The sequence below is a fragment of the Haemaphysalis longicornis genome, unplaced genomic scaffold (assembly GCF_048455015.1).
Source record: "Haemaphysalis longicornis isolate Haplotype H1 unplaced genomic scaffold, Haemaphysalis longicornis Haplotype H1 scaffold_5, whole genome shotgun sequence".
NCBI classification, from domain to species: Eukaryota; Metazoa; Arthropoda; class Arachnida; order Ixodida; family Ixodidae; genus Haemaphysalis; species Haemaphysalis longicornis.
The window spans coordinates 43608330-43630638 of NW_027526385.1; the positions used below are offsets into that span (position 1 = coordinate 43608330).

General features: G+C 50.0%; 1 protein-coding gene across 1 annotated transcript in view; it reads right to left on the reverse strand.

The window, feature by feature from the left end:
- The window catches only part of Retm (real-time), a 68701-nt gene extending 46426 nt beyond the window's left edge, over positions 1–22275 (reverse strand). The window contains exon 1 of the mRNA XM_077670238.1: positions 21861–22275. Coding sequence (XP_077526364.1) covers positions 21861–21923 — 63 coding nt within the window. The 5' untranslated portion in view covers positions 21924–22275. The remainder of the gene's footprint in view (positions 1–21860) is intronic.
- Between the last annotated feature and the right edge of the window lie 34 nt (positions 22276–22309).

Consider the following 22309-nt stretch of genomic DNA (forward strand, 5'->3'; position numbering starts at 1 on the left):
CGCGCTATTTGCGTTTTCCGATACACATTTTCACGCTCGCGTTTCACCATAACCGTGTGTGTTGGCGTTTCTTTCGGCCACGGCGTCTCCCAAGGGGAAAATGCAACGCGTTTGGCCTTGAAGGGCGGCGGCCTCCATAGAGGGGTATGCGTGCAGTCATCTCTCTGTCATAGCCCGCGGACGGCGTCACCCACTGGAGGAAAAGCCGCGCGGTTTACAGTCCTGTGCACAACCGTAAACGGCGCAATGTAAGCGGACCGCCTGACCGGATAGCAATTAAAAAAAAAAAAGGCAGGGGCGTGGAGTTGCCGAAGGCCTTGTCATATCTCGGCAGTGTCTGTCAACGACCTCAGGAAAGGGTTAGTTTAGACACAAACAGGGGCGCTTAAAAACAAACAAATAAAATTCACCGCGGCAGCGTCACCTCTAGAGGCAAATAAATACAGCGCACATGGTCGCGGCTCGTATTACTAAATAAAGGCTAAATTTAAATGAAGAGCCGGCAACACTATACTGAGAAACAAAATCACTTTATTTAGTGGGTCTAGTCACGGCCACAGTATAGTGTACTGGAATATTTCAGTCTGTCCCCATAGATATACAACAAACATCCGGCGTGACGTCACCAACGTCACAGCGGTGACTCAAAACTTCCGGAGCCCCCGCGAGGTTTTCTTCGCACCGTAGGTTTCAACTGTATACATACATTCGTCGCTTTCGTCATGAGGGGCAGCAATGCGCCTTTGAACTGGGGCCATCTTTTGTGCGTGCTCTACATATGACCCTCGAATCCGCTGACAGCTTTCTGTAATAGTATCTGTATATTTCGTCAATAGTACCTGTCTAAATTACACACTCTCCTCCGCGGGGTTCACGCTGTGTCGTCCTCTTTCAACCAACTTATTGAGGTGCGACAGATTAAGGAAGAGGGCACTTTTAATTTTATCTACGGCGAAAGCCTAGTTACACGTCTAATTGAAAGGTGACCTTTAATGATCCGGCGTCGGCGCGAACGGTACAAAAACCCAAGGCCAGAAGCCAACCAAAACGTGCCGGCCGTGTGCAAGAGATTATTAATGGTCACTAATAGTACCAATTAGTAAGGTGAATTAGGGTGGGATTATAAGGTAAATCAAGATTGACTGAAATGAATTAGGGTGGATTACGAAGGGTAAACATGCAGTTAGGTTGATTAATAACGGTTAAATAGCGTGACTGCTGCGTCGACGGGTGGACGTGTATACAAATGGTACCCGTCGCAATAGTACGCCAGGCTTTCGCCTTTTCTTTTTTTGTCAATGACGACGGACACGAAAGATCCAGGAGAAGACAACTTTAGCAGCTCCGCTGTAACGCAATCTTCAGCCACGGAAAATATTGATTGATTGATTGATTGTAGGGTTTAACGCGCCGACGCAACGCAGGCGATGAGGCGCGCCGTAGTGGAGGGCTCCGGATTAATTTTGACCACCTGGGGATCTTTAACGTGCGCCGAAATCTCGTACACACGAGCGTTTTTGCTTTTCGCCTCCATCAGAAAAGCGGCCCGCCGCGGCCGGGAATCGAACCCGCGACCTCGTGCTCAGCAGCGCAACGCCTTAGCCACTGAGCCACCGCGGCGGGTAGCCACGGAAAATAAAGCTATAAGGCAATAAAGGTAAGCATTGTTACCAAGCCTCCCGCGTAGTATCCGAAACGTTTAACATTCATGCTTACTGACTTGTGGTAGACGCACTTGCTTTTCTTCTTCAAGCTATGCAGTGAAGCAAACACCACAGCGCCTCTCCTATGTCATACACGCACACCACCATTTCCGCGACCCACTGCTTTTCTGTCGCAGCTGATAAACATCCGACACTAGCGGAGCATCTAGATTTATTTTAACACGGAAAATGTTTTATGCCGGGACACACCAAGATTTCACTGACGTCATATCCGTCACGGAAATGCCACCAGTACACCTTTGCCGAAGCGACTCGCCAGCAGGACGTCGCTCGCCAAGCACACCACAAGACAGCCGCCGACCCGCAAATCATGCTCAGCTGCAGATTGCGCTGCACATTTCACTTTCGTGTTTTACCGATTCCTATGACAGAGGAATCAACCACAGTTTTTTTACATAATCGTCTATGGAACGTTAAGGGCTGCATATCGATCTCGCTTGCACTGCGAAGTCCCCACGTCCGACGAGTCAAGGGAGACGCCGTGTGACGAAGGCGAGCCGGCCCTCAACGTTCCACACAGGATGTAGACGGAGCCGACCTTATACGACGCGACAAAAGCATATGCGGATGACAACCAGTTGGATGACGCCACAAGGCTACAGACCCTCACTTCGATAAAATCTTACGCCGCACTTTCCCTAGTGCAGTTTTCGTAGCGGAGCGTATCGGAGGATCCGTTACCTCAGCAGCTACTATACTCCGATAAACGCTTGCACTCTTTCCCTAGTGCCCGGAAGCACAATAGTTATCGTCTGCACCGAGCGGCACTACGTGATCCGCTCTGCACACCAGATACCACATCCAGTCTGTGCTTTAAACTTTTGTCACAACTTCCTTTCGCAACTTCCTTTAAAGTGGTAATCGAATGCGTTTACTTCTGCGTCAGGCGAAAGGAAGCCGGCAAACAGCCACGATGTGGCTCGAGTGACGTCACTCACGCACGCAAACAATGCCGAAACCACGAAAGAGTAACATTCCTCGAGTCAGTTTCTAAGTTACCTGATTTTCTTGAGCAGTATATTATTGCTCTCGAGAACTTCTAGCGCAGGACGTTCTTTATAATATTGTGAAAGAAAAAAAATGTCTGAAAAGAAGGTGTTGCAGGGGCTCTCTAACTGCGGTAAACGACCCTGACGTCACCGGAAGTTACACCTTATCGGTGGCGCTACATCATGCAATGATGTTACGGGAGTATTAAAATAAACAACTATCATCAACCCATAAGGAGCACTTTCCGAGAGCCTTGCCGGCACTGCAGATTTTTCGCTCGACGGGCCACTTAAAAGCTTTCGCATTAAATACTGGTCGAGATATTCGAAATGTCACCTGCCGTCGAAAAGAAAAAAAAAACCACCCTATGCACATGCCGACGCTGGGGCTCACCAAAAAGGCATATGCCGGTCGTTGCTAGACAGATCTGAAGGATATATATATATATATATATATATATATATATATATATATCGAATCAGAATAGGAAATGAGGGGCTCGTTGAAAATAACACAGAAAATAAGAGTTGGCAGTCAAGAAAACCTCGGAAAGCAAATGGGAGGATGTGGTAGGTCATTGAAACAGATAAAGAATTTGGAAAGAAAGAAAGTGGAGAAAAAATGCCCGCCAGGTGGGATCCGAACCCACGACCTCATCCACTTTCTTTCTTTCCAAATTCTTTATCTGTTTCAATGACCTACCACATCCTCCCCTTTGCTTTCCGAGGTTTTCTTGACTGCCAACTCTTATTTTCTGTGTTATATATATATATATATATATATAACACAGAAATAAGGGTTGGCAGTCGAGAAAACCTCGGAAAGCAAAGGGGAGGATGTGGTAGATCATTGAAACAGATTAAGAATTTGGAAAGAAAGAAAGAAAGTGAAGAAAAAATGCCCGCCAGGTGGGATCCGAACCCACGACCTCCAGAATACCGGTCTGGTGCGATAACCACTACGCTACCGGCGGGGCGATTTTCCCATTCACTTTCTGGGGTATTTATGTTAGGTATGTTTGTTTCCTGTGCTTGGGGGTGGTAGCCAGCGCCATTCGGACTAATCGGGGTGAAGGGGACCTTCTTTTTAACCCCCGCGTCGTGACTCGAGTGTCTACGACATGTCCAGAGTGGTCGACCAGCTTTGAACCCTCTTAAGCTCCCTTTGGCAACAAGACTGCCAGAACAGAGGCCCTCGCTATGCATGTAGCGAATCAGAATAGGAAATGAGGGGCTCGTTGAAAATAACACAGAAATAAGGGTTGGCAGTCGAGAAAACCTCGGAAAGCAAAGGGGAGGATGTGGTAGATCATTGAAACAGATTAAGAATTTGGAAAGAAAGAAAGAAAGTGAAGAAAAAATGCCCGCCAGGTGGGATCCGAACCCACGACCTCCAGAATACCGGTCTGGTGCGATAACCACTACGCTACCGGCGGGGCGATTTTCCCATTCACTTTCTGGGGTATTTATGTTAGGTATGTTTGTTTCCTGTGCTTGGGGGTGGTAGCCAGCGCCATTCGGACTAATCGGGGTGAAGGGGACCTTCTTTTTAACCCCCGCGTCGTGACTCGAGTGTCTACGACATGTCCAGAGTGGTCGACCAGCTTTGAACCCTCTTAAGCTCCCTTTGGCAACAAGACTGCCAGAACAGAGGCCCTCGCTATGCATGTAGCGAATCAGAATAGGAAATGAGGGGCTCGTTGAAAATAACACAGAAATAAGGGTTGGCAGTCGAGAAAACCTCGGAAAGCAAAGGGGAGGATGTGGTAGGGGAGGATGTGTGCCAACCCTTATTTCTGTGTTATTTTCAACGAGCCCCTCATTTCCTATTCTGATTCGCTACATGCATAGCGAGGGCCTCTGTTCTGGCAGTCTTGTTGCCAAAGGGAGCTTAAGAGGGTTCAAAGCTGGTCGACCACTCTGGACATGTCGTAGACACTCGAGTCACGACGCGGGGGTTAAAAAGAAGGTCCCCTTCACCCCGATTAGTCCGAATGGCGCTGGCTACCACCCCCAAGCACAGGAAACAAACATACCTAACATAAATACCCCAGAAAGTGAATGGGAAAATCGCCCCGCCGGTAGCGTAGTGGTTATCGCACCAGACCGGTATTCTGGAGGTCGTGGGTTCGGATCCCACCTGGCGGGCATTTTTTCTTCACTTTCTTTCTTTCTTTCCAAATTCTTAATCTGTTTCAATGATCTACCACATCCTCCCCTTTGCTTTCCGAGGTTTTCTCGACTGCCAACCCTTATTTCTGTGTTATTTTCAACGAGCCCCTCATTTCCTATTCTGATTCGCTACATGCATAGCGAGGGCCTCTGTTCTGGCAGTCTTGTTGCCAAAGGGAGCTTAAGAGGGTTCAAAGCTGGTCGACCACTCTGGACATGTCGTAGACACTCGAGTCACGACGCGGGGGTTAAAAAGAAGGTCCCCTTCACCCCGATTAGTCCGAATGGCGCTGGCTACCACCCCCAAGCACAGGAAACAAACATACCTAACATAAATACCCCAGAAAGTGAATGGGAAAATCGCCCCGCCGGTAGCGTAGTGGTTATCGCACCAGACCGGTATTCTGGAGGTCGTGGGTTCGGATCCCACCTGGCGGGCATTTTTTCTTCACTTTCTTTCTTTCTTTCCAAATTCTTAATCTGTTTCAATGATCTACCACATCCTCCCCTTTGCTTTCCGAGGTTTTCTCGACTGCCAACCCTTATTTCTGTGTTATTTTCAACGAGCCCCTCATTTCCTATTCTGATTCGCTATATATATATATATATATATATATATATATATATATATATATATATATATATATATATATATATATATATATATATATATATATATATATATATATATATATATATATATATATATATATACACCCCAGCGTCGAGAAAACGAAACTGCCACGTATATATGACGAGGGACGAGGGGGGGTTAGCAATAAACGGATGAAGGCTGAACGTATACCGTGCTAGAAATACGGGGCTTCGAAGAAGGTTCTTTCGCAGTTCAAGCACCCGAAGACCTTCCCGGGGAAAGCTCCACCGACCTTCCACTTCACACGCACGCGCCTTCGAAGTTCACGACGAATATCAGGAGTAGAGCTTTAAGAGCCGCCGAAAGACAGCGAACGAAAAGAATAACAGACAGTTTCCGTCTACCAAATCCCAGCCCATCATCGCGACGTCCTCTGCGACCGGACGCATTACGAGGGCGTGCCCGCGAAAATATAGCGAGGATGGGCGACCTTTTATAATGCGAGCGAATCCGCTCCGGCCATCGGAGCGATCTTTACGCAACGACGCTGCTCAAGGGCTAAAGCTCGAAAATGGGCGAACGTGACGTCACTGAACCGGTACAACTCATCTCTACCCTTCCAAGTGCAGCTGCTGGCTCTGGACCGAAACGCGAGCACGGATGACCTTTTCGCGCACAAGCTGGCGCGCCCACTGCCGGCCCAGTGGGGCAATGTTGAGCCGACGAACGTGTTCTGCAGATCCCCAACGGTGCCACTTCGTCAATGGCTCCGGGAGCCGCTCCGCGTATTTCCGATCGGTTTAGCTAAATTCAGTTTTCTCGTTGCATTTTTTATACGAACGCATTACATGGTCCACTGAGGGAAAAGGCAGGCGTCGGCGATTGTAAAATCGGAACGTATATTGGACCACGTGCCTTAGAAGCGTTCTACTGGGGCAAGCTTGTACTCAGCAGTAGCAAAAGGTGGCTGTCCACGTTAATGTACAATGCCGACGAAGTAATGTGGCGGAAGACCGGCACAGCGAAGTTCATTATGGCGGCAGGAGCAAGCAGCGGCGCAACACGTAGGAAACAGATCGAAGACATCCGAAAGCGTCAAGGCGGAGGCGGAACCGCGAAGCAAATCGTCTCAAGTGGCAAGAGTGCGAAGCCCGGGCGCAGTCGCTGACATCTATTCCACACTCGTAGCTCTTTTTTTTCAGAACGGCACCGCTGTTTCCAGTCTTAACACGACCTTGAAACAAAGGTGTCATGGGGATAACATACAACTGTGTAGTGTTTGTAAGAACTAGCCTTCGGTAACTCCCTCAACTCCATTCCAGCCACGAAAGACGCTTTTATCAGAAAAGAAACGCAATAAATATTTCACAACTCGTATTTCGCGCTGCAGTGACGCAATATGGGCAGGAGTGGCGTAGTATGTGCCAGCACTAAAAACATTTCTAAGTGGGCATATTCGATATAACAGTGCCGGACTGTCCGCGGACTGCCCAAGACGCGATTCGGCGCTCGATTTTTCCATGCGTTCCTATGGAGCTTTCAGCCCGAACGCAGACATCGGGTGAATCGAAGATGCCCAGTGCGTCCGCTCCACCTCGGCATTCAAGTTATACGATCAAACGGAATACGATCACCCATCTTAATGCTGTTAGCACTTTAATTATGGCAATACTTCTCTTAGCAACAAAAAGCGGTCATTGTTATCATTTCAACTGTTCCCTATTCGTTCAGTAAAGCATCAAACGTCACGGCGCACCGTCTGCCAGTTCAACTTTTCCTCGACAGATTCGCCCTTCCCAGAACTAGAGGTCGAACCAGGGGTCACTTTCTTGCGGGAAATTTGAAAACTTTTCCTCCCGTCATCATCATAATGGTCCTGTTTACGTCCACCGCAGGCCGAAGAGTCTGTCTCCGCGAGCCTTCGTTCGACCGCTGCTATCGTGCGCTGTCCAAATCAAGGGCGAACTCCGTAGATTGCAGAACTCTGTCCGCAAGGCCGAGGCAAGGTACAATAAGTAAACCGCGCGTCTGGCATGGCGTGTTCGGGGCCGTAGCTTAGGGCGCGGTATTGTAATGCTCGGCTCTTCCGGCGGCCTGGACGGAAGGAAGCCCCGTCCGGAGAAAACGATCATCGCGGTTCCCTGCTTTGTTGGGCCCGGACGCTTCAAAGGCGCCGCGCGACGGTTCGTCTGAAAAGACCGGCAGACACGACAGCGTGCGTCCTGGGCACGCCAAAAAAGAAAAACGAAGAAGAAATAGCTGTCTGCCAGCCCCCACCCTCTCGCGACGGTGACCGCCGAACGGCACGTCACACGACGGAAGCCAGGTGCTTCGTGAAACTGGTGCAGCTTCGCAAGGCCTGGAACCACAACTCGAATTCTTGCTGGAGATCGAAGAGACGTGAAGAGAAGTAAAACTTGCAATTAAAGTTTGTGGGTACGTGCATGAATGCCTGGAGGGATCTACTCCGCCCCCTCCTCCCTCCCCATCCTATTTCATGGGGGGAGGGGAATGAAAAAGTTACGGGGAAGAGTGTGAAGGTGAAGGCCTAGTGGCACCTTCAGTTAGACCATCTGCTGAACGTTCGTGTTGGTACACTGCCGCAGCTTCGTCCATAGCCGCGTCCTCTCGAGCTGTTGTAGCCTCTTCCGCCCTGGCGTACTTTCTATATTCTTCCCCATCCCCACCCATAGCGATGTGGAATGACGCTCTCAGCCCGCGCGGCGACGTTTACAGAACGCGTTGAGAACCTTCTACACTCCGTCGCCCGTTCTCAGTTCCGTTCTCCGGAGCTGCTGTTTCCCTTTGCCGGCTCGCGATCCGATTTTCTGTACCCCACAACGCGTTTCATGAAACGAAGATCTAACACAGCCCAAAAACACACAAAAAAAAAATTCCCGTCCCAGGCCATCCCTCTCCTACAACGGATGCCCGAAGATCTTACCATCACACTCATTTGGGCACCTGGTCACGCTGGACTCCCAGGGAACGAAGCAGCGCATGCTGCCGCCCGAGCGCTTCACTCCCGGGCATTCCCATCCAAGGAACCGGCGAGCCGGACACCTCAGTTATCCCCACCTGACTTACTCACACCCCTCGACACCACTTCCAATGCCCTTCTATCTCACTATGCCCACACACGAGGAACATACCCTCCTCCTCATCACACGCTCACCAACTACGAATGTTACACATACCGCCGACTACAAACGGGCACATTCTTCAATCACGCCATCCTACACCATATCGCCCCCACTATCTACCCTTCCCACTGCCAGCACTGCAATACCCCTCTCACCACTTACCATCTAGTATTCTCCTGCCCATACTCACCTAACCCCCTCCCCTCACCCTCCCTGGAGCAGTGGGAGACTGAGCTGACCAGCCCGGACCCAGCCCGACAGCAGGCCCTGGTCTCCCGGGCTCTCCAGTCAGCGCGGTAACGAGGCCTTCTGGACTAAGGAGGCCTCCCACACCCCTTCCCCTTCACCTGCTGCTCCAATAAACGTTCACCACCACCACCGTCCCGTGCACGACAGACTTTTTTGTTGTTGTTGTACAACCGGATATATAAATATGTCGTAAAACAGGGATCTATGTTGGTATGCAGGATTATCTGTGGTGCGACAGGAACATCTGTTGTAGAACTACAGACTGCCTGTCACACGACAGACATTTTTGTTGTACAAATGACAGACTGTCCCATTCCCTTCCAGGATCATCCTGTCATAATTTCGGTCGTGTTTTTCGACTCGGAAGGCTTTCGCCGTTACTTTTTTTGCGACAGTTGCGTTACGATAAACCAACCAACTTCCTGGTGGGCACCAACAAAGTGCTGTCTCTTTCACATCGCTTTTTACGACGCCGAGGAAAAAGGGCAGGGGCTAATCTCATTTCGAGAAACAAGGCGAATAAAGCGTGCAACTCAGAAAGTATTACTTGACTTTGCTGGCGCCGATAATTCAAAGGATCCTCGAACTGACCACCGGCGGTGAGAATCATAAACTAAATACAGTTCCATCCAACGTGAGCTCTGCTGAAGCAGCGGAGCTATGGTTCTCTTGTGCTGTCTCGAATATCAATGGGTGCTCGCCCGAGAACGTCAGCGCCGTCGCCGCACAAATTCTACGGTTCGCCCAAAGGAATCGACAAGTGAATGTCAGCGGCGGAATGCCCCTCTCCCTCCCCTAGCTGTAGGGAGAGGAACCCGCCACTGCAAGACCACTGCGCCCTCTATCGGTGGGTCTGGGAACCGGTTCCTGCGAGGCCGCCTGCGTGACGCACGACCTACAGCAGACTTACGAAACGACTCAACCTACAACAGCTCCGCTGTTAAAAACCGCGCCTGCTTGCGGGGCACACGCCGAGACATCGTATACTCCCAAACATCCGCCAACGAAGGGCGGTTTACGTGGTACCGACAGGGACACAAATTAAGTCATCAGATCGCGCACGCAGCGCCAGGATATTAGATGCGACTGCATCTCATTCACCCGCCTTGTCCCTGCATCCGGCGTCGGCGTTGTTGTCGGCGTCCGCCCCTCCCCCATTCTTCTCGCCGCGTAAGCTGCGCTCTCCGCCGCTCACCCCCTCTCCTTTCCGATAGCGAACACTCTCTCGCGAGGGGCATTGGATTGGATTCGAATGAATTGTCTTGGCTTAGCTTGGATTGGATTTGGATCGGATTTGATTAAAGTGGGTTGTGTTGCGTCATAGCCGCCGCAGACGCACTGGCGCCGGCGCGTCCCCTCACCGTTATGCGCGCTACAAAACGCGGTGCCTGCGCCACTCCGCTCCATCGTTCCAGCGCCGTTCCTCCGCTGTCCAACGCTGCAACGTGAACTCCCTATGCGTCGCATCTACACATGGGTTCCCGCGAGGGGAGGTGGGAGATTTTTTTTTGCTAATCGCATGAGGCTCGTTACATGGTCGCTTCGCAGGCCTCTCCCTATAAAACCGGTGAAGAACGAAATAAACGATATTACCTAATAAGGTATATGAGATAACGAAATGGACGTGCTTCTTTCATTGAGTAGAAACTAAATCCTCGTGATACCGAAGTCCCTGGGACCGGAAACTTTATTCGTTATAGGCGATGGTTCGTTAAAAGCGGCTGCGGTTTACCCCCTATGCACTGCAGTGGGGAGAGGAAAAAAACTTCGAATAATACGAAGTTTTGAACAAATCGATTTCGTTGTATCGAGGGTTTATATACTCTGCAGCGCGAAGAAGTAAAACATACCCGCTTTTAGCAAAGTGTCGCTCACAATGAAGTCAGTTTTTCTGCCCCTAAGAATTCGTTATAACGATCGCTCGCAGTACATAAACCTCGCACCTTTGAGCTTTCGCTTAATTATCGCCGAACGGAAGGTGCTGGATAACGCTTTCAGCTGCATTAACACCGCAGTGTATACAAACAGTGCATATCGCGTCGGCTGATAACGGCGAAACAGCCGCTTTCCTGTTGCTCTCTCCTGCGCTTGCGCGCTCGCTAGCCTCTCCGCCTGCTGCCGGGCTGAGTACAGTCCACGGGGCAGCGCCGCTTCACGAAAAGTTATTGCAATTAAGCTTAATAAATACATATCACAACAACAACTGCGCGAAACGATGTACTATTATGAGCAATATGAAAGGGAACACAGGAACGCGTAGAAAACACCCTCAGACCCAGATATGAGTGATACGCAGCGGCCACCGCCGGAAACAAAGTGGAAAGGGGGACGCTGTTCTAACAACTGTTCCCATTCCCGCCGTGCGTCTTATTGGCTGTCCGACGATACCACATTATCGGTGAAATGACGTAAGCTGCGGCTTTGTAGAAATGTCAGCGTGGTAGGGGTGCCAACAGTTAGTGGAAGAGCGCCCTCCTTTCCCCCTTGGTTTTTCACAGCGCCGTCCGCGTATCGCTCCGAGTCTGTTTCGAGGCTGTTTGCCACGCGTTCCTGTGTTCCCTTTCATATTGCTCATAATAGTACAGGGTTTGCACAGCCTTCGCGAGGTGGCGGTCCAGCGTCCCCATGTTTAAGGCTCCTAGGACGCCTAGTTTGGCCGCTCATCCGCGTTGTGGCGCGCGCTAGCGGACACGCCCTCAGGCGACCTTACTGCTTCCATTGGAATGCGGCTGACGCGGCAGGCAATGTATACAGGCGGCGCTGGCTGTGCGCGTGTGCGCACACACCAAATCTTTACCACTTAATTTGGCTTTGTCCATTATTAGACCGTAATCACCACCAGCTTTAAACTCTAGGTCCCACCCCTGCGACTGAACAGGAACATGTTAGTCGAGTCCGTGACAATCCCACAATCATCGAGTACGCCCATGAAAACAGTCTCTACAAATTGGTGTAACGGCCTGGTCCACTTCCCAGTTCTGTCTGCAATGTGAACTGTCTGCAGCGTGCACTGTCTGCAGTGTGAACTGAGCATTTTCGTGCAACTGACTGACTTTAATTAGGTAATTTTGTGATTGGGACCCCAAGACTGCAACTGTGTTCACTGTGCGAGCTGTGACCTTCCCCCTTCCACCCACCCACCCACACACACACACGCACACACAAACAAGCGCGCGCGTACGCCTTATCAGGCGGCACAAGAGCTTGCGACGTGGTGCGGCACGCGAGCCGGATCACGCAACGGCCATATCTTTCCTCCTTCCCTCCACGGCGACCACCGAGGCGACGGATGAGCGTAATACGACGCGCCGAGGGTTTTTCTCCCGGTGCGGAAAATCTTATCGCCGCCCCCGCGCGGGGCAGAATTGGCGCATGCCAAGCGGAAGCGAGGAGCGATTATGTCGCGAAGCAGCAGTTTTGATATCTCCTTGGGTACACATTCACCAGCTTCGCGGCCCCACGGTGGAGTCAGAGGATCACAAGAACTTCCGCATTGCTCCTGTCGATAGAAAGATAGGTCGAGATGCGCAACGTTTCTGCAGTTGTATTATGCCTTCCCGTTTGCGTGTTTCCGAACGCTTCGCTGCACAGCGCCCCACGTGGCATGTGCGACGTCACTGCGCGCGCTATTCTACTGAGCTCCTGCTAAAACACTCCCACCGTTCGGGCTCTGTGGCCTCAAGGTAGAGTTCTGGGTTCTTACGCTGGCGGCCGGGGTTCGAGCCTAAGGCGGACCTGATATTTTTTATAATTTTTAAGTCTTTTTTTTTACTGGGGAATAACTCAATTCGTGTTGCTTTTGTTACACATGGTGATTCGGTATGTTTAGGTCACGTTAGGTTCGGGACGCAGCCTATGATCACGTTTAATTTACGTTCTGTATAGCTCGAAGACATGTCACGTGTGGCGCTGTGCAGCAAAGAGTTTGGAAATACAGTAATCTCTCGTTATAACGAAGTTAGCGGGACGGCAAAAAATGTCGTTATAAGCGGAATTTCGATGTAAGCGACCACCCGAAAAAAGCTACCGCAGTTGAGCTTTAATTGCACCACAACTGCAAGAAATCAAAACACAATATCTTCAGTGAAGCAAAGCTTTATTCGGGTGCAAAAAAGGCACGAAGCTTTGGCTGTTTCAAGATCTTGCCGGGCGTGAACAACCCTGCTCCGATTTGGCCAAGCATTGCATGAGGCTGTGGTCGCCGCCCATAAAAGTGGCACTGGCTGTGGCCAATGTACGGCGGAATGGAACGCTACGCGAGTGTTGAGCTGGAAAGCGCCGCAAACGGCGTGGGTCGAGTCTGAGGTACTGTTTGTTGCGCTCAAAAAACGATTAGCCGCTCATTCCGGGTGCACAGCGCAATCATGACAACTGAACGGTTTTGCACTAGGGGATTTGCATGATCTCTGGGGAAAAAAAATTTTTTTTTTTGGAGGTGTGCAGCAGTGAAGTTTGCAAAACAAAAGTTTTTCGGCGCCCCGCTGTCGACGAAACTGCTAATTGTACTGCTCGAATGTCGGTGTTCGCGCAGCGTCGCGTCCACGCTATGGACCAATGTCTAGGATACGGTTGCCACCTGACCGGTTCTGGACCGGCCCGTCCGGTTTTTTAGACCGCAGGCCGGTTGCCAGCCTGTACCTGAAACCGGACGACATTGGCCATCGAGCAGCGGCTATTTCTTTTTTGGCCTTTTGTAAGCGTCAATACAGCCACTACCACGATAAATATATCGACAAGCTCTGCAAAGAAACGCGAGCCGAGAACATAGGTGGCCGAGCGCGATTCCTCAGATGGGAGGGGTCCAAAAGGGAGGAATAACACCGCGAAATGCCGCCGGCGCGGTCAGCAAGGGCGGTTACTTTTCACTGCAGCATATTCAGAGTTTGAGTACAAACGTTGTGCATTCCTCTGTAGGAAAACGCTACAATATGACATAGTGTGTAAAAGAAAAAAAGTGACGTCTGGTTTTTAACAGAAGTTCAACCTTCTATATACCCCCCCCCCCCCCTCCTTGAAGGGCCGTTTTTTTTTTTTTTTTTTTTTTTGCGGGGAAAGGTGGCAACCCTAGTCTAGGAACTAAATTCAATGACCCTACCACGCATTCGGACCGTTTGTCTAAAGTCGGATGGCACGAATCCAGCATTACCGGCTCGAGAAAATCGCAAAGACCCGTTATGTTGACAGCCTGACTCGTCGCTGGTTCGCCGCCGCTCGAGGCCATGCGACCGCTCGCCACTTCGCTCTAAGCGGGTCAAGCTCTTCGTACGCTTCGAGTAATGCGGCCTAAAATGCATGCGTTTGGGTTGGGACCAGAATAAATTTCGAATAAAGCGGTATTTCGAGTAAAGCGATTTCGTTATAACGAGGGGTTACTGTACGCTACCCGTTTGTAGAGCACGCACGCTTATCTCGGTGCGCTGGCACATACCTTCATGCAGACTCCCTCTAATATAGCGGACATTTTTGCTATAGATAAACCATTATAAAGCAATCGTCCATAAGTCCGAATGACAAACATTTAAGGCGAAGCTGTAGTGTTCTCACTGATGACGTCTGTAACGCCAAAACGACCTGCAGTAAAGCAAACTTTCTCTGACGATGATGACGAATGATCGTGGGTGAAGTGCGTGAAAGAAAAAAAAAACGCGTCCCGTGGCCGGAATCGAACTTGGGTCCCTCTGGGCGTTATGAGGGCAAAGTCTATCCGACGGCTCCATTTCGACATGGCCGAAACTCAGTCCAAACTTTAGACATCCAACGAATCCGTCACGACTAAGCTTCGGGTTCAACAATCGTCATCGTTATACGGAGGGGTGTATGATTTTTTTTTCTCTCACTTCTGAAACAACTGTTCAAGAGAGCGCACTGTGCTCTGGCACTCTGCACCAGGACTGTCTGCAGTTCGTATACTCTGGTAAGGATCGTCTGCGTTCACGAATTATAAGAGAGATCACACTCTATTGTCTAAAGGAGGTTCTGTAGTTGTGATCTTTAGTTCACCGCGTCCACTTAGTGTTGAAGTATGCGCGGATCCGGTTCCCACGTTCACACGAAGCTTCCAGTCGGATGTTCACCGCCGGTGGGGGAGACTGTTAAAGCTATGAAGTGATCGAAGGGAGAGATTCGGCAAGAAATGGTGGGGTGCATTCAAAATCAGGACGATGGATGGATCGGTAGGAAGAACCGGTGGGACGGGCAAGTCATCTAATGCCGACCATGGACAACAGGTCCGCTTTACGGAAAGGGTACACCGATTTTCGGTAGACGTAATAGGGGAAGACCCCGGATTCGGCGGAGGGACGTGCCCAGGAAATTTAGAAGACGAAGAATGGACGTGACAAATTGGCGATAGAAGTGGCCGTAAAAATTTGAGAAAGGCCTTGGTCCTGCAGTGGGCGCAAACAGGCCGATGATGGCGATGACGAAACGATCATACTTTGCTCCCTTTTTAAGGTTTTTGCAAGAGCCAGGATGGAAAGTTTCAGCTCTTTCGGCAAAACATTTTAGCTGCAAGGTGAACCCTAGTTAACTTTCATTTCCAACATCAAGGATGTTCACCAAAAATATCCCTTCGTCCCGATAACAATGACACCAAATTTAGCGCAGGGTTTCAAATAAATAACGGACGAAACGGCGCGCCAGCAATGCAATTGTGAATCATCGTTATAAAGAACTCGGCGTTTTAGTGCTCAGTAGAACGACATGGGAAGAAACTTCGCATAATTTGATACAAGACTGCTTACGCTGCCAGCGGGTACTTCTAAAGTTCACGCATCTCCACGAAGTGAATCATGACGAGTGGCGAAGCACTGGAGATGGTTCTTACCGTAAATCACCCGTGGCATTGCCCACTCACGCACGTAAATGAGTGATGACGCGTGTGTACAGTATATACAATTCCAATGCAATCCAATCCGATACAATTTAATTTAATCCAATTCATTTCAATCCAATCCAAATACAATCCAATCCACTGCTCCTCGCGCATGCGCAACGCTGTACACGGAAGCCAAGCCCCGGACAGAGCGAGGTCCTAAGGTGCTTCGCCCCTAGAAGTCATTGTGAAAGCAGACAATGAAACAGCGGAATGGGTCGGGTGGGGATGCCGCGGCTGATGCGAAAGGTCATGTCACGTTACCCTGGTTAGAGTGCTTCGTACTCTAGCAAGGGTAACGCGTCTACCCTTGTTATCAAGGTTAACGCGTCAACCCTTGTTATCGCGTCAACAGCCGCAGATGCGAAGCGACGCGCGAGCCATCGTCTCGGTCAGACGGCGACATCCGCACAACAGACGGAGGCTGCGGTATCTGTCCACCCATTGTACTGCGCCGGAACAATGCAAAACAGGAAGAATGAAGGCACGCACTCGCCGTGACATCTAAAGGCGCCAAAGGAACAAAGCCACTGCTCCCCATAGGAAGATTTATCATCCAACTGTACGGGACGTAAGTAGAGCGAGTGCTCTGCGAGGCCTCCAATCAGTGCGCGCGTCAGCCGGCTCGTGTCCTAATTATACGAGGTCCTGGCATATCGACCACGATAATTGACTCGCAGAGCTAAGATAGCCACTGCTCTTCAGAGGAACGCTCAGTCAATCCACTGATTCAACACAAGCTATCCGCGCCATTCACACGGGTGAGCTCCCTCAACAACTACGGGATGACCTACATGAAGCTTGCTACACGTCCACACACTGCGGTGGATTCCTGGTCACGCTGAAATCCCAGGCAACGAGATGGTGCATCCCCACAACCGCGAACATTAGCATCGGGCACCTGATCAACCAACGTGGGACACTACGCTCCACTACAAACAACAAAGCTTCACTATGAGAACATCAGAGAAGCTCTTCCTACACTTCCTCTTCCGTACAAATCTCTAACCACCAACTACGCACACACTTAAATACCCTACCTAATCCTGCTTGCTTCCTTCTCTACCGCATACGACAGTCCCTCGGATGCCCCAATTGTCCCGAACTGGCCATGCGCTAATTTAGAACACTGCACCCCCCCCCCCCCACACACACACACACACACACATTTCCACCCTGTCCTCCACCTCGAACGTATAGCGGGCTTGGCTCGGAAAGATCCGCTAATGGCACAGTTGGCTTTGGTGAACCTGGCCCGAGGCTTCCTGGACGCTTACTGTGTTTCAACAAACTTTCTTTACTTCTACTCCTCCTTAGGCGTAAAGCAAAAGTCCTGCAGAAGCAACGCAACCGGTCGCAATTTGCAACCTGTGGCATCTGTCCGATCCAGCTTCACCCCGCGTACCATACTTTTCGTGCACATGGCATTACATTACATTGTGTGTCTATAGCACAACAACAGGCACGTAGCACGAGAGTGTGAAGACATTTTTAATCACAAACAGGCAAACACAAATCCCATGGCACCCGCGGCCGCCACTCCACAAGTGCGAGTGGAAAGGGACATGCACCTGGGCTGGTTGCCATGGCAACCACCGCGCATACGCGGCGGACGCAGAAGGGACGCCGCTCAACCACGGCTTCCTCCTCTCCACTCCCCGTGCACCTGCGCGGTTGCGATGACCACCGCCGAAATTTCTTACAGCCACAGCCGCAAATGGATAACGGCTCCCGGAGGCGCGCGCAGGGTTGCCAAGGCGGGAAATTTCTGTCGAATGTTCTTTACTTGGACCACGCATGCACCAGCCGAAAACTAAGCACAACTTCGAAACGTCCTCCATAGAAACCGCTTTACAAATTGTGCCTTTGAACACCTTTATGAGCACCGCAACACGCTCAGTTTAGCGCCAGCATTCGTGTTGTTCGTGAACTGATCCGTCAGCGTCAGCATCTGTGACCGACAATCCCATAGATGCTCCTATAACCTCACTCCCGGCCGCAATGGCCGCTTTTCAGACGGACGCAAAAACGGCCGTGTGTCGAGATTGCACGCTAGAGATCCCCAGGTGGTCAGGATTAATCCGGAGCCCTCCTCCACTACGGCACGCCTCACAGCCCAGGTGCACCTCCGACGCGGTAAACTGCACTATCAACCAATCAACCCGATAATCCCAGAGCACCTCCAGCAATAGCCACATTCTTTCTCTCTGAAGTGCACCTCAAAAGTGTAATCCTTCGGGCCTCTTAAAATAATAATGATACATTTTGTGTGACGAGTGTGGTAAATTCCACCCCGGCTATGCCGCGTTTGTCCTATCCCTAGTATTGCGATATGTCGAGAGACCGTAAGGTTAAACGTTTCTTCATTTAATCGCCACTTTATCTACACTTCGCATATACACTCGAAAAACAACTGAGAGGTCGTCACCCCTAGCGAAAACGTGCAAGGCCGTGTCACATCTGGTGGAACGACACTCGTCATGACCTTCCAACGACGGAAAATACACGCGACTCGGACTAATTAAAAGTCTCGCGGTTGATTGTTTTTTTAAGGGGCGAAGCACCTTAGGGTCTCGGGCTGTCGGCGTCTCCTGTCGTCGTCATCGTCTCACGTAGTCACGATACTAAAAAACCGGGACATTCGTTTTCCAACGCCTCGCCCTACTTCTTAGCATGCTGCGACGTGTGACACGAAGACAACTTACGGTCCCGTCTGCATCTCATTTAATTCCTTAAATCCTGTTCAACGCAACAGACGGCGCCACCACCTAAGAAAGCGCGCGATTGCTCCTTCCACAGGCGCTTCTCCGGCGCCCAATCAACGCGCGCGCCGTGTGGCAGGGTGACCTTACAATCTTGCACCGCGTGCTTCGCCCCTCCCCAGGTTTCACGTTAGTGCAGATGGCCGAGACCAAACACGCGGACAAAGCGAACTGTTATTCGACCTAGAAGCAAAGCAAACGATTACCGCAGTCAAAAACAGCTGGTCGGTGCGCTTTGACAATTTGGCGTAAGAATAAAAAAGCGTGCAGGCTGAAACCAAAAAAAAATTGTGTTTGTGTCACCCCGTCCGTGAGCTTTGTTTCTACGTTATACTTTGAAACTTGTGAAGTTGTCAAACAATTCGCTTTTGTCTTTTTTAAGCGACAAACGCATGTAGTGACACCAAAAAAAAAAGACACTTTCCGATAAAGCTTCACAGAGGCTTTTCATTCCGATGCGCCAAGAAGTGAAGGCTTGGGAGCAAAATGTATGTGATAACTTATTTGGGACAAACATTTAAACTACTTCTTAGATATTAGTAAGTACTGCATATATGAGCAAACAAACACCTGTCCGATAACTTAATAGTTTGCGAGATAATCCAGAATCCCTGAATTAACGTTTTTAACCGTTTCACTCCCTTGGGGTCTAGTTTAAAAACAAAATAGAGTTTAATGAAGCCCCTACGACATGATAGCAATGTGTCCCTAAATTGCAAGTTTCTACAGGTCCAGCAGTTCGGGTGGGCGTTGATATCATATCTTCGCCATTTTTACTTCGTTAAGTAATTTCAAGATATCCTGCAAGTCCTGCTTCAAAAATCCAATTTGTAGGATTTTTAAACGTGAATCCGGTAATTGGATTTTGGGCGTTTAACAGATTTAAAGCAGAAATCAATTGAAGACGTCAGCTGGCTGAACACCGATTAAATAAGCCTCAAAATCACGTAATTTACCCCAAATCGCGATTGGCCCCATCTGTGGCTAGTTAGAGGGAAACTCCGTAAAAAAGATTTTAGACATTCCTATGGGGACAACAGCAAAACCAAGTTCGATATTTGAAACAGCCTCTGAGATTTTAGCCTTTTTCACTCTCTTGCGGTCGCAATTTCCAAAAATCCTGCCTTAGTGAACCGCTGCGTCGTGATAGGAAAGTACTCCCAAAAATCGAGTCTCTGATCCAGCAGTTTCGTCAGGGCATGATAAAGTGCATTTAAATAGGTATATAGATAGATCAAGGAGTGAGAACGAAACGACAATCGGAGTTCCAAACAATTACACATCGTCGTCAAACAGCCTATTTACGTCTACAGGACAAAGGTCTCTCCCATCATCCAACCACTCCTACCGGAATCCAATCTTCGCACCCGGATTTTCCTATCTCATTCCCCCAGTCGTGTTATCTGCCCTCCTCTACCCCATCCTTCGGTCCGCTTTGCCAATCCTGTTTCCTTCACTACTAATTGTGCATGCGTAAACGGATCCCATCGGAACGGGTTCCGTAAAAAGTCGCTTCTCGACCGGATCCGGACTATCCGGAAAGAGACGAAGACGTATGACACATTGTAATGAGGGCACCACTCTTCTTCGCCTGCGCTAGGATGTCATTCACCCCGATTCCTCCACTGACAAACGACACCCGTTAACTATCCCTAAGCGTTACTTTTATCACGCTTCTTTCCAAGGCTCTTTGGGCTAACCCACGCTTTCTTTAAAAGCACGGAAAAAAGAAACGCATGTTTTCCAAGTTTACGCCCAATTATTCATTACCGGTTCTATCCCATTCTGCTTTAAAGACAGTGGTAGCCTTGCCGTATGCCCTTCAGCCCACAGTAATTCCAGCTGGAGTTATTTCTCGTGGTTCCGACCAGCGTTGGTAACTTATTAACAATATTTCAGGTTCATAAAAAAAAACGGACGTGTTTATTTTTTTTTTCTACGATATTTACATTTTCAGAACTGTGTGCGGCAGCCGCCAGAACGACTGCGTCAATTTGTTTTCGAAGCACAATCGCTAATTGTCCAGGTAAAATTATCCTCGTATTGTAAGGTGGAATTTTATCCGTCAAATGTACAATAATGCGCATATTAAAGACACGTGCATTCAAACTCAAATTACCACAGATACCGCAAACGATCGCTCGTCAATTGTAACAAAAAACGCAGTGGAAAATGGCAACTCCGTGCGTAACGACGTTTCGGTTCGCCGAGTTCTCTTTCCGCATTGGCCGCGCTACTGCACAGCGCTACAACGATTTCCCTGGAATGAGGGAACTTTGTATATTTTTTCTTTTTTTTTTTGCGTAAACTTTTGCACAGCTGTTTGGTTGCACGAGTCGCGGCACCGAACATCAACTTTCCTTCCCAGCTGCGCACCCGATTGACTTGTTTATAAACCACATCGAAACAGAAATCACTCTCGGGTGTGCGCATCGGTGACTCGTTGCAAAGGCAGTCCGAGCAGCCTTTGCAGCGTTTGGCCTCAAAGCGACTCGCATAGATAGGCTATGTAGTACGTGTCAAGTCAAGGCTACGACTGTACACGTCACATATGCCGTTAGCTACTCCACAGCTAGTCAAAAACCCGGTCCTTATGAGCAGATGAATGGAAGGACTTTATCGTTGCTCTGGGCGGCCGCCGAAGAAACGCGATTACTTTGAAAGATAAGTTGCTTCTTGCAGAACGGAGCGAGAGGGGGTTTTACAGCTGGTGACGTTTGCGAGGCGGCCAAACGTTGCCGGAACGCAAGGTCGCCTCCGCGACAAGAGTCGGGCGCTTGTCTAAAACAAAGGGCGACGTGCAGTGAAGCGTTTACGGTACTGCACCTAACTGGGACGCCAGGAAGAAAAAAAAATAAAGAAGCAATGGCTAAAACAAACGGAAAGCGTGCCTGAGGCGTTCACCGACAGTTCAGAGGGTGCAAGGGAGAGTTGCGAAAGCGTAAACACAAACTCGCAATCAAAAACGAGAACGGGTTAGCAGCGTGGAGGGGGGTGTCAGGAAATGAGAGTCACGTCAGGAGAGGGAGTCGCTTGCGGACGACTGGCACGGATCATTCCCCGATTTCGTTAGCGGGGTCAGCTCAACGAGCAGGACGAGCGATTGTTCCAGCAGGACCACGTCCGAATCGAAATCGAAACGTCGTCGGAATGATACTAGTCGCGGTGAGAAAACGCACGCACGTACGGACAGGTGTTGAACGCGGAGTCCGGTCGAGTGGCTGGGGCTGCCCTCAAGGCGAACGGCCTTTGGAACCTGCTCGGTAATCGCGTTAACGCTAAGACGTCGCTTGGACGGCCTCAGCGACGCACGACGAAACCAGAATGGGAATAAAAGGATTAACGCACTCACCGCCATCACGAGCTCGAACGGGTACTTGTAGACCCGCACGGGCGACTGGTACTTTTGAACCATCTTGGCTGGAAGCTAGGGGTCCGGCTTGGAAAACGGGGCGTTCAAACAACACGGGACGACGTCGGGGTTTAGGTCAGAGCTGGGGTCAAATCCGTAGCGTCATCGAAACACGCTGGTCGCCGCGCGGTAGGGGGGCAGCAGCGGTGGACCGTCGGCGTAGTCCTAAACGCTGGTCGGCGGGTCATAATGGCACTTCCTCACTGAAACAAGGGCCGCGAAGCCGGCGGGAAGCACACAGCAGACGTCTATCATCTCACGTAACGCGTTTCTCGACCGAAGACAGAAGCACAAATGAAGGGCCTACGGGAGAGAAAGACTGCCCAGCACGTCCGGCTTTCTCCTGTCTAACGAGCAGAAGCAGCAGAAGACATCACATCACCAATATT